Source organism: Acromyrmex echinatior, chromosome 14, assembly GCF_024713525.1.
Source record: "Acromyrmex echinatior isolate Ae372 chromosome 14, ASM2471352v2, whole genome shotgun sequence".
NCBI lineage: Eukaryota > Metazoa > Arthropoda > Insecta > Hymenoptera > Formicidae > Acromyrmex > Acromyrmex echinatior.
In genome coordinates, this window is record NC_141865.1 from 6,482,911 (window position 1) to 6,495,193 (window position 12,283).

Sequence of the window (12,283 nt, forward strand, 5' to 3'; positions counted from 1 at the left end):
TTGCTTTGAACTTTTTTGTTGCCGTGAGGCCACGCTCCTTGAACGTTCCTCTGCGATATCTGAGATTTCCCGAGATAAAGGGACAAAACGATCCAGGTGTAATGTTCCTTACAGCACAAATCTTCAAGGAATGTCCTAAAGATGTCTAGAGGATATTCTGAGAACGTTCGTTCGGAATATCCCCAGAATATTCTTCGAATAGAGCGTGTTGTACGGGGTTGTACGTGTTTGTATCTTAAAAGGCGCGCAATCCTCGTCGTGCTACGATGATCGCGTGAGAGAATTAAATTTGGTGAACGTGGTCTCACAATCAGCCCATTTATATCTTTATCAGATAACGTTCGTATCTCATTAAATTTCCGACGTAATTGACTGATAATCGTTTCGACCGTATATCTTTCCTGTTGTTGTTCAACAACATCGCGTAATCGGCTCACACAGTAATCGCTTAACCCTTTGACATGGACCGCGCATGTATCACAATAGCGCGATCTAGCAATGGAATGTTAATTGCGTGTTATTCCAAGCATGTAACGCTTTCCGCGGAGTCGTGTGACTGGAAATGGCCATCCTCGCCGGATGCTTAAAACACTCCGGAAGGACGTTCGAGACTTCGATCTGCCGAACATCCGATTCTCCCGAGACTTGATGCGCCGCAATGTCGTATACGCGCCAAAAATCGGTCGTGTCGCATCGAGGCGGAGGAAATCCGTCGCATGACGATGGTCCTCCGCATCCGTCTCGGCGATGCGGAGTACGCGCGTATCTCGCACCTCGCGCCTCTCACCTGCGGGTGCTCGTCCGCCTGTCGGACCGCCTGCGAGGATAGAGCGGAAGCAGGTCACAACCCCAGCGGTTGCACGGATGCCCAGCGAAACGCCTGGTGCAGACTTGCGAGAATGCGAGAGAAAAGTAAAAAGATCAAGGGAGAGAAAGTGTGCGAAAAAAAAAGAAAAGAGAGGGAGAGAGAGAGAGAGAGAAAGAAAGAGAGGAAGAGAGAGAGAGAGAGAGAGAGAGAGAGGGAGAAAGAAAGAGAGAGATAGAGGAACGGAACCACTTTCTCTTCTCGCTTCACGTAGAAACGTCAGCTCTGCTCTCTCGTGCTGGAGCACCCGTGAGCGCGGCGCCGAGTAAAAACCCGCCACGACGACCGACGACCGTACCGTCGCATTCGTGCGCGAACGCTGACTGACGGACGCGCGGCGCGTCCGGCCTTGTCAGACCAAAGCCGATCGGTACACGGCTGGCGGCAGTGCGGCACAGTGAAACGCGCGAGCGCGGCCGCGCTCCTCCACATTGGAGCAGAGTATTGTTGTGTGCATGCATTTCCAGCTGGAGTTAAGTCATTCTGCCGGGTCGAACGCGGTGTATCTAGACATTATAAATGTTTCAAGAATATTAGGGGGATAAGAAAGTATAATACAACAAAGCATGGATTACACCTGTAATGCAACACTATAAGCACCACATTGTAATCATAGAGGTTCAGCTTTGGGGTGTGAGATAATGATATACGGAGTTCATATATGATTCGCGACTCATGACTGAAACTATCAGCGAAAACTCCACGTCTGTAGGTTGGAATTTATTTTTTATTAAACGTAAACTCTCTAAATTCTTTGGAGTGGAGTCTCACTCTAAAGAGTGAAAATTGAGCCAGTCTTGAAAAAGAATGTTGAGTTTTCAATTTAAAAGTGAGATTCATTCTTCAAAATGAGATTCACTCTCTAAAAGTTTTATGAAGGTATGAATTTTATAATGAATTCTCATTTAATTTGTTCCATTCGTGACCCGAAATGCACAACAGAAAGAACAAAAGGAGATGTCAGGACAACATTTTTATAACGACTCTTGTACGATGCGTTACCTAGATACATTTCTGCTTTTCAGTAACTTTATCACGAAATTACATATCTTATCGATAATGTATCTAAATATTTTAGCGAATGTCGACTCTGAATAGAATTTAAGAACGTAACATCTTTATCTACAGAAATGATGTATCAGTTAAGTCTGATGGACGTTATAGAACATTACTTTATCTGCAGTTGGTCAATTTGTTAGCGAGGCTATTTATTATCACATTTATTTTCATCGTTAAATAAATATAACTCTTCGATCTTCGCATATTATTTATTCCAATTAGTTTGTTTTATATTTATATATTTTCAAATTTTATTTCTAATGTTTAAAGAAATTTTGTTTTATATTCATTTTATTTATTTCAGATTTTATTTCTAATGTTTAAGAAGAAATTTCTCTCATTTAGAAAATCAAAGGTAAAAAAAAGATTAATATTTGATTTGTTGTAAAAATTTCAAATTAAAATGCTATTATTTTCTTAATATGTTAATAGTGAATATAACTTCATATATCTTAGATTATCAAAATTGAATATTAATATACAAATGTAAAGTTAACAAAAATTTTAGATGTGGTTGTTATTAAAAATAAAAATTTTTGAAATGAAGTTTAATTTAAACCGTATTCCGATTCTTTTTCAAGACGAAGTGCGATAGAAAAAAAAATAAAAATAAAAATGTATTTGACTAAATAAATGCTTTTAATTGTTATGTTAGATATACATATAATGTTAAACACGGCGATAGCAGGGACAAACAGTTCAAAAATCTACCTAAAGAATACATGCGGAGCTATTGTTAGGACGTTTACATTTTCCCAAGAGTAATTACTATCTGAAGACTTGAAAGCACCTTAAAATAGTTGTTTATTCTGTTAACTGTTAGAGCTGCATCTCAAGATAGAGCTTGTGACGACAATAATTCACGTTGCGATCGTCTATCCATTACTTTATTAAAAATAAAATAACAAGATTACTTTTTTAATCTATATTAATTAAATATTTTTATTTAATTTGTAGAATATTTATTTTTAAGTATTTCTTTTAAATTTTGTATATTTTACGTTAAAATAAAAGTTTGAAGAATCAATTGTGAAGCTATATAAAACATCATCCTTTATAACGATACGAAATTGGAACTACGCAATATCTGTTCGAATATATTCGTCAGAAAATCTTTCTTGACATGAATTTGTTTTCTTGCGATCGGAAGAGTGCTCGATGGATGACTTCCTAGGGTGAGAAATACGCGCGGAAGTCTGAAGCAATGCTTCTGCGCACGAATTCGATGCGAAGATGTATCGTCGGCTTTGCGCAGGCGGTCTTTCGAAACGGTATTTTTAGAGATGCGAGTCGGTGCCCGCTAGCAACGACGACAGCAGTCAGACAGAATCGTCGTTGACCCTCGGAGAAGCTGAAACCTCGAATTTCACGATTTTTCAATTGATCATTGGTGAGCGATTTTTTACTTGGATTCTGACTCACTGTATTCGAAAACACTCACCTGTGCGACTGTCACCTTCGTGAAAAAAACACATTTTTGTTAAACGTTGTCACCTAATTTGATCTATTTAATATATCAAATCTTATTTACGCAAACCTTATTTACGCAAATCTTTCTATGGTATGTATAAACATATTGCATACTATTATATTTGTACAATATTTGTCAAAAGATTATTTATTATATCCTCGCATCGTAATTAGAAGCGTTAAATCGACTGTATTTCTATTTTTACCCTACTAATCTAGTTCTTTTTACCCTACTTAGTCTTCAGAGAGTCGGAGTACAATTTAGATCGAACTAGTTTCTAAAAATAATAGCTGACACAATCCAAACTTTTTGTTCTTGCAATTATACACATATGCATCGTTACCCTCTAAATTTCTTGCAGTGAAATCTCATTCCAAGAAAATGAAAATACAACCATCTTCACTTCTTGATAGAGAGTGACAATTTTCACTCTTTTTAGAGTGACTTTTCACTTCAAAGGAAAGAAATATCATTTTTTTTTTTTTTAGCAAAATAACGACAAAGTTTGCTACCTGAAGAAGCGATCATTTATTTCATTACTGGGAAAACGAATAACATCATGCTAACATAATAAAATTTATAAAAAAAAAAAACAATCAAAAACTCTCCATACATTTTTCATGCGTAGTAAGTGAAAGGTTCAAATAATGGGAGCATCAAGTAGCAATAGTGGTCCGCCGGCTTTAATCTCTACGAGCGAACATGAGGTAGGAACTTTGTATCCGGAAGATGCTTGTCCCACGAACGATGGAAGACAAAGAATGTACGTCGGAACAAGCATTTACAAAGACAAGGATCAGCCACGATCACAAGTACGTTGTGTAAAAAAGTATGCACTCTCAAAATTTCTTACAGTGAAATCTCGCTCTGAAAAAATGAAAACACAACCACCCTTGAAAAAAAGTGACAATATCCACTCTTTTTAGAATGAAATTTCACTTTAAAGTAGTAAAACTTCCAAAAAAAGTGAGATTTCATTCTAAAAAGAAAGAAATGAAGATCATTCATCTTTTTTTAATAAAAAGTGAAATATTTTCACTTTTTTCGGGAATTGTTGTATTTTTACTCTCTTGGAGTGAGATTTTATTGCAAAGAGCGTATATATTTGAAGAGATAAATAGAAAGAGAGAAAGAAAGAGAAATTTTATGAATTTATTTGATACTTTGGCACAGGATCCAAGCCCCTACGCTACGTTGGATACTAACGAATTCTGGGATCAGAGGTCAATGGCACCCAGCCTATCGAATATACTGCCTCCTAAACGCGAAACTCTGGTAAACCATTGCTCTTCTTTCTTTTTCCTCTGTTAAATTTTTCGTTCAATATTTTTCACATTATTTCTACTAATTGTAAGAAGCGACGGACCTGGCAAATATACTTTTCAGCGATTGACATAGAGATATATAATATAATGCTACCAACTGCTATATGACTGCAGTCACGTGAACTGTTTGCTTGTATGCGATGGCAGCTAAATTAAACTCGGGCATTGCCATCGCCAAGTCGCACCTGTGTTTTACCGGAGAAAAATCGCGCGTTTTGTCTCGCGAAAGTCGGCTCCTCTGTTAGCGACAAGCTGGCTCTTCTCCAATCTGTGTTTTCGGGAGAATACGCTGACTCACAGTCACGAAAAGCACTGTCTTCACAGTCATCGGTCGCGATCACGTGCTTATTCTCAGTCGATTCGCGGGAACATTGTGTTTTATGCCAGTATACTATTGCGAATCGTCGAGAGCGGACCATTATCTTTTAAAAGCACCGGTGAAATTTTTTTCTTCCGAAAACGTAAGCCTACGTGAAATTTTAATCACGTATTAATATTTGGTAAAATAAATCTTGACGATAAGAAAAAAAAATTAAAGATTTCTTTGTTTCCTTTATCTTCTTTGTTTGAAATCGCGTGATTCATCATTGTGATGCATGTGTTGTGCTCTTCGTGCAATTAAATTTTCAAAACGTACCTTGATCGATATTGATCGAATTTTGCAAAGAAGCAATTTTTTGGGACAATTAATGATTTGACACACATTCTCAAGTTTTTAACGAATTACAATCCAAAATTACAAACTGCTTATTTATATTGCAGTTAACGTGTGCTGCGCAAATGACAGGTTGGCAGTCCGCCGATAATTACGATCACCCAATGTGTCAACAGAATAATGAAATCGTCGAGCTTTCGCGAATTATTTCGCAGCTGGCCATGGCCAATCATCAATTAGCCAGTACGCATAGTGCAACGCTAGCGCGCATGGAAACGTTATATTTAGAATTGTCGAAGGATAGAGAGAACCGGAAGCAAAAGATTTCAACAGAGAATCTGGAAATATGCGGGGACATCCCTCGGAAAAAACTGTACGATGAAACCATTGAAAATGAAGAAATACGAAGATTAGAGCAGCGTGTTCTTAGACTAGAAGAATTGCTGGCAACGAGTTCTTTTGAACAGTGCAAACATCAATACTTGCAAGAAGATAATAAATTGTGCTCCAGAACGGAAAGATCGGAGGATTTGCTAAAAACACAAGATACGAAGAACGAGAATTCTTATTCGAGCTCCACGGAATCGCGTTGTGAATCGTCAGAGCAACGATCAAATCACATTGTGATGGATGTCATTGGTGAATCTGATGATTTTAGCGATCATCAAGGCACTGCCAACAAGGAAACGGACTTTCATACATACTGTGGTGCTTATTCCGATGATTCCGTGAATATTCCTACGTATATATTAGACGAAAAATCATGTTCTCTGAGCGTAGATTTAGATAAAGTGCGCAGAAGACGCACAAGATTGAGAAATGACGCACAAGATCTGATAAGAAATTCAGCGAGTGAAGAAATATTTATGAAAGACAAAGAAATATTTAAATTGTCCGAAGAAGTTGAGAAATTAAAAGCGGATCGACTGAAATTTCAGAGTGCGAACGAAAGATTGCTGTACAATTTGACGGATGAAAAAAATTTAGTAGAAAAATTAAGCGTAGATTACAAGGTACAATGTTCTGAGATTTTTTAATTTGGAAAAATGACGTGTCTTGATTGTTTCCATACCCTTTTGCTACGCTCAGTAAGACGTCCCTTGCAGAAAATCTAATAGTGTCTAATTTATTATTGAAAGAAATATTATTATTTGGAGTATTAAAAACATTGAACAATGTTTTTAATACTTAAAATAAGTAATTAATTACTTTCTTTCAATTTTGAATCGGTTATTAGATTTCTGTAAGGAATTACATTAAAATATTAACACATGATGTAAAAGGTTACATTAAAACAAAACAAATAAATATTTAAATTGTATAACAAAAATTATCTTTTTTTTTAGGAATTGGAAACGCGATACGTAACTGTAGAAGCTAATTTGCACGAAAACAGGCAACAATACAACGAACTGACGAAACACTTAGACTACGCTAAAAAAGAAATCGAGAGATTGCTAAAAGAGATCAATATCTTTCAATCGGAAAAAGACACTGCCGATGCGAGAATTTCAATTTTGGAAGAGAACTTACAAAAATCACTGCTCGATACTGAACAGATTAAGAATGTGGAAAGCCAAAAGATATCAGAATTGCGGACACAATTGTCCGATGAACTTTTGGATAAAAAGAAACAGATTAAGGCTCTTGAAGACGCTTTGCAGGAGATTCAAAGACTGAAAGAAACTATGAAGACTGAAAGAAGAAACGAAGATGATGTTGTTTCAAAAGAAGATATTGGTATATTTTATATTATCTCTTAATTTCTATTGTATTGTTCTTTTATTGTTCGCGAAATATAATTAGATGTTTACATGCTGTAGATGTCGACTCAATAGATGATATATCAGAAAATACATCGAATCCGAATCATGCCGGTTCTAGTTTGGACGAGTTTAGAAAGGAATTAACTCTGAAAAGAGAAGCTAGACATAGGGCTATCGCGGCAGTCTCATCCGAGATGGAAAGACTTAGAAGAGAATTGGATGCTGAGAAAAAGGCTCATTCCGAAACGTCGAGCATGTTAGCTCAGTTACGTTCCGTCTATCGAGATCCACAAGATCTTGATCCCGCGAATGGCGATTTTGTAAAGACTACGATGAGAGAACAAGAAGAACGCAAGCACGATGAAAACGAGAAAGCCTTAAAACGCGCGGAAGTGCAACGATTGACGCGTATCCTAAAAGTTTGTGATCGCCATACATTTTATTCACTTAAAATCCATAAATAAATACACAAACATAGGTTTGTTTCAGGTATCTGATGAGCTAAGAAATGACGTGCGATATCAAATTGAGAAGGTGGATGACTTTCGTTACCATCTGGAAACCGATCCAGAGCGTCACGGACAACGTATTCGTTGTTTGACAGAAGTAACCAACAAGGCACGCACGTCTCTCATTGCGCGAGAACGTCAGACCAATGAGTTGAAGAACTATCTAGCTCAACTACTGGTTAGATTGGGTGATAGGAGTTTCTTAGAAATTCAAGATGATGTGGGAATCGAATGCGATCGACAGTTGGAGAATATAAACGCTTTAAAAAATCTTTACAACGAAAGATTGAGGGTCTTGACCGAGTTGAAAGACTCCGCAACTAGGGAGCTGGCGGATGTGAAACAGAAAATGGAATACGCTTTAAAGAAATCGGAAAATTTAGAAGAGGAGCTTAAAAGAGCCGAAGACAAGGTATTAAGGTGTTACCGTTTCTATTTTATTTTAATTGTTTGAGATTCTTATGTTATGTTACACGCACCAGGTCGATGCTCAAGACTCGGAAATCACAAACTTAGAATCGCAATTAGGATTAACCAAGGCAGATTGCAGAGATCTTCAGAATCAGATGTCTCTCATTAATGGATTATTCACGCAGATGCTGCTCGGAGCTTCCTCTGCGGACATGGATCTTGATCGGTTAACTCAGTTGCTACAGGTATTGCAATGCGCTGATTCATTATTTATAATTTATAACTAAGAAATGTGACTAATATTATATATAACTTTATTTTTAATATTTTAAATATTTATTTTAAAGTTTATAAGTTTCATGAAAAAGAGAATGTGTAAATGACAAAAATAGTAATAATGATTAATTTGACTTTAACGCTATAGGAGAATCACGATCTTATAAGTGACATAGCCAGAGAAGAAAGCACCGAAGCAGCTGCTCTTCCTAAACTTCTTTTAGATTTGATTGAACAAGTCGAAGGCGGTAAAACATCCCAGAAACACGTAAATGAAGAAAATAGTATAGAAAATATTGGCGAAGTTGATAGGAAGGAAGATGATCTCCAAGAAGAAGATATCGCCCATAATTTACCGAAGGTTAAAAATAATAATTCATTCTTAATATAATTTCTGTATATTTGTAAATGCTAATTTAAATACCGTGTCATAGTAATATTGACAATTATATGATTGCATGCTTTCATTTAAAGAGCTTAATATATAGATTGTCTTTGTTAAAATAATTGTCAAATTACGTTGTAGGTGTGGCGTGTTTTATTGGAATTACTTAGTTGCCACGCGGTGACCTCTCCGAGCGTATCCGTTGCATCTTGTTCAGATCCAAACAGCTGCTACAAGTCTGTGGACACTCCGGCCGGTCCAAGATTGGTAATATCCGTGAGTAAAACGTACATTCGTTTGAAAGAATTAATTCTGGAGAAGAAACATTTGGAGAAGGAGATGAATCGCATGAAGCAGCTGAACACTCATTTGGAAAGTAAACTGGGCGAACAGGTAAATGTTCGAAGTCTTTTATGTGCGATATGATATCATACAAAATTTATCATTGTTTTTTTCAATATCTAGGAGAAGAGACTTTCTATGGTGTCGGTCGAATTGGCCAAAACATGGAATATCGTCGGCCGGATGCAAGCGCAGCATCAGCAGTTGCATACGCATGAAGAGATATTAAGATACGAGTTGCAGGAGAAGAGAAAAATGTTGCAGGAGTTGAAACAGGAGTTAGAATACTGCAGAGAAAAATGGGAATCGGCTAGACAAAAAAACACGAATACTGAACGAGAATGGAGAAACTTACGTCGCGAATTCGCTGCACGGAAAGCTTTAGCTGTCCATGACTCTTTTAATAGGTCATTTATTTAAAACTGTATTATATATGTCACTGTTTTAACTCAATAGTAATATAAATAAGATGGCTTTATATAAATAACAAGAATTAGAAATATTAAAAATTTATTTTATTTTTTTTAACAGACTTTAAAATATTTTTATTTTAATTAATATTAATATTTATGAATTTTATCATTAGTTATTAGAAACTAAGTAGTACTAGAAATAGTACTCTTCTTTTAACAGATTGTCTCGAAACTATGTAAGATATTTTAGTGTTCCATTGTAGAAATAGTAGAGGAACTAAAGAGAGAATTATAGAACTGCTACGTTTTATTATTTAATACGAAAATTGTTCTGCAATTCTTGACTCATATTTCAATTATTCTATATAGCGCTGAAAGCGGTTTCAGTGATGAGAGAGGTGACGATACTGACGAAGAAGAAGAAGTGATTGAGGGACGAATCAGACACGGACCGCGCAGACGGACACGAAAGGTTTTTTTTACTAATTATTTATATAAATTTTATAATTCTTCATTATTCTAAGATAAAATATTATTGCTCGAATTGATGCAGGAGAGTCCTAGAGCGCCGACGCCAGATACAGAATCCGAACAACCGACAGATACTGAACTGTCAGAATCAAAGACTGGTTCCTCGGTGACTTTGGAACAACGCACGCCAACTCCGGAGACTGAAGCGGAATTAGACGAGACAGAAATCGTGCATATTGATCCGGAACTTATTAACATAACGGAAACTGATGTAAGCAAAACTGCAGCAAATTGTATTTAAATATTTATTTTATTGATGATTTAATTTATACAATTTTGAACAGAGCGTTATGGAAGGAATGCAAGAGATTCTGGATCCTTTGGATCAAGCTCTTACCAACGTTATACAAAATCTTATAAAAATTGACCATGAAGAAGGCGAGAATGTTTTGACTTCGCGGGAGAATATGACATCTTTCGAAGATTTATGTGATAATCCAATCCTTGAAACTAATGACGATACAAAAATTGATCAAACGACAATTTCTAGAACAGATTTATGCAACGAAAATACGCAATCTTCAACCATCGAATCTCGATATTCGTCACCCGATGTGAAGATATTAAAACAAACAACTATGATTATCGATCTGCCTTCAATAGTGTCTAATAATGAATTATTTGAATTGTCATCCAGAAATTCATCAAGGCAACGTGATGAAGACAATGACAGTGAGACAATAAAATCCCAAAGTATTCCGTCATCGACCGTTTCTCATACACCCAGCACTAATGTTACGAATACAATCAACACGATGTCCGTCTTTTCCATTGGACCCCTTCCTGCATCTAATGCAGCATCCTCGTCAATAAAAAGCGTGCAGTTCAGCAATCCCTTAATCATGGGCCCGTCTAATCGTTTTCTCACTCCAATCTTTGGTACAGCCGTGACAGAAATGGAAAGTTTTACGGATAATTGTATTACTTCCTCGTCAAACGTTTGGTCTTCCTCGTCAGCGATGTCAAGTCAAGAAGAAGAGTCGATAGAAGATATCAAAGATCAAAGATCTTCCAAATTAATAGACAACATCGTAGATTCTGACAACGTTTCCGTGGATTCTTCTTCGAGTTTGGATACGGTCCGAGAATTTCCTACGGCCAACGTTAGTTCTATGGCATCTACATCAGTATCTAAAGACGAGCTGCAGGAAAACAGGGTAAGCGTGCAAAAAGAAACAACTACAATTAAATCTCGAACTCCAGAAGAAGTTTTGGCGACACGAGCCGATCGATTAAAACGTTTGGAGGAACAGGCTGATTGGCTTATGAAAAAAATGAACGCTACAAGTAAACGTGGTACTGCTCTCTGCACAAGATTGGAAGAGCTTCATAATACTTATGGTGAAGCACCGGTTCCTCCACCCATGCCAGATGTTTTACCTAGTTGTAGATTACCATGCACCTTACCCAATCTACCTCATCAGGTAAAAGTATGTGTAGATAAATTATCCTCGATTCCATTTTCTAATATTTTAATTTTTTTCGTAGGTACCTGAATCGTTATCCAATGCTAGCAATATCAAAAATACTGAAAGTGAAAGTTCAAATATGGTCAAAAATGATGCGTCAGCCACAAATGAAAATGTTTCGTAAAACATCTATAATTTTTTACTTACAGAAAAAAATTAATTATTATAATATTTATTTTCAAGCAAACAAAGCTGCAATCCCCTCTCAGTATATAAAAATGCATCGAAAACAATGTATTTTATATCGTGACCATGATGTCCCGAATGTAATTAAGATACATGTATCGTACTAATATTAATCCAGCAAATGATAAAATAAGCTGTATTAAATCGTGACCCCATATTGATCTTTATTCTCAATATATCTTCAATTTTAATGTAAAGAAAATAAAAAGATTTTTCTTTTATTTATTTATACCTTAATTTTATATCATATACAAATACCATATATCAGATTTTTTTCTTGTTGAATTGATGTGATTTTTCTGTTAGATCCTGTATTTTGTATCTCGGATATATAATTAATAAAGAAAACTTCAAAAATTTTCGCATATATCATAAACAATAACTTATAACAAGGTGATTTATTTTAATTGATCTTTCAAAATAAAAGGAAATTGAATTTTAAAAAATACTAATAAAATAAAGTCAAAAGAAACGCATGCTTATAATAGCAAATACAATGTGTCCATTTTGGAAAGACTCTCCATCCTTTACTTACAATTAGATATAACCTCATATTTGAAGATATCTCCTTTTTCATAGAGAATGAAGTAAATACTAAAAAAGAACAAAAGAATATAAAT

General features: G+C 35.9%; 2 protein-coding genes across 6 annotated transcripts in view; one reads left to right on the forward strand and one right to left on the reverse strand.

Moving 5' to 3' along the window:
* Gdap2 (ganglioside induced differentiation associated protein 2) overlaps positions 1 to 1,225 on the reverse strand; it is a 33,109-nt gene extending 31,884 nt beyond the window's left edge. The window contains exon 1 of one of the 2 annotated variants that reach the window (XM_011063600.2): positions 788 to 1,222. The gene's annotated coding sequence lies outside the window, so the exon portion shown is untranslated. Of the gene's footprint in view, positions 1 to 787 lie in introns of both variants that reach the window. The other variant, XM_087413542.1, reaches the window with a different exon arrangement.
* Positions 1,226 to 2,913: 1,688 nt separating this feature from the next.
* LOC105150478 (uncharacterized) lies at positions 2,914 to 11,871 on the forward strand. 4 transcript variants are annotated; one of them, XM_011063601.2, is made up of 15 exons: positions 2,914 to 3,314; positions 4,024 to 4,207; positions 4,569 to 4,670; positions 5,483 to 6,388; positions 6,722 to 7,115; positions 7,199 to 7,560; positions 7,631 to 8,062; positions 8,133 to 8,306; positions 8,486 to 8,698; positions 8,864 to 9,115; positions 9,188 to 9,471; positions 9,847 to 9,949; positions 10,031 to 10,219; positions 10,293 to 11,438; positions 11,497 to 11,871. In XM_011063601.2, the coding sequence occupies exons 2-15, from the start codon at positions 4,043 to 4,045 to the stop codon at positions 11,599 to 11,601; spliced, it is 4,827 nt and encodes a 1,608-aa protein (XP_011061903.2). In that variant the 5' UTR covers positions 2,914 to 3,314; positions 4,024 to 4,042; the 3' UTR covers positions 11,602 to 11,871. The 4 variants fall into 4 exon arrangements, with proteins under 4 accessions (XP_011061903.2, XP_087269661.1, XP_011061904.2 ...); XM_087413535.1 differs by lacking the exon at positions 4,024 to 4,207 and having other exon boundaries at positions 2,919 to 3,314; XM_011063602.2 differs by lacking the exon at positions 2,914 to 3,314 and having other exon boundaries at positions 10,293 to 11,432.
* The last annotated feature ends 412 nt before the right edge of the window (positions 11,872 to 12,283 follow it).

Excerpts from the sequence above, each read along its gene's own strand:
- LOC105150478 (XM_011063601.2), top strand. The coding sequence starts at position 4,043 with ATGGGAGCATCAAGTAGCAATAGTGGTCCGCCGGCTTTAATCTCTACG. Across the intron at positions 4,208-4,568 it reads AGGATCAGCCACGATCACAA|GATCCAAGCCCCTACGCTAC; the intron begins GTACGTTGTGTA and ends ACTTTGGCACAG. Across the intron at positions 9,116-9,187 it reads AAAGTAAACTGGGCGAACAG|GAGAAGAGACTTTCTATGGT; the intron begins GTAAATGTTCGA and ends TTCAATATCTAG.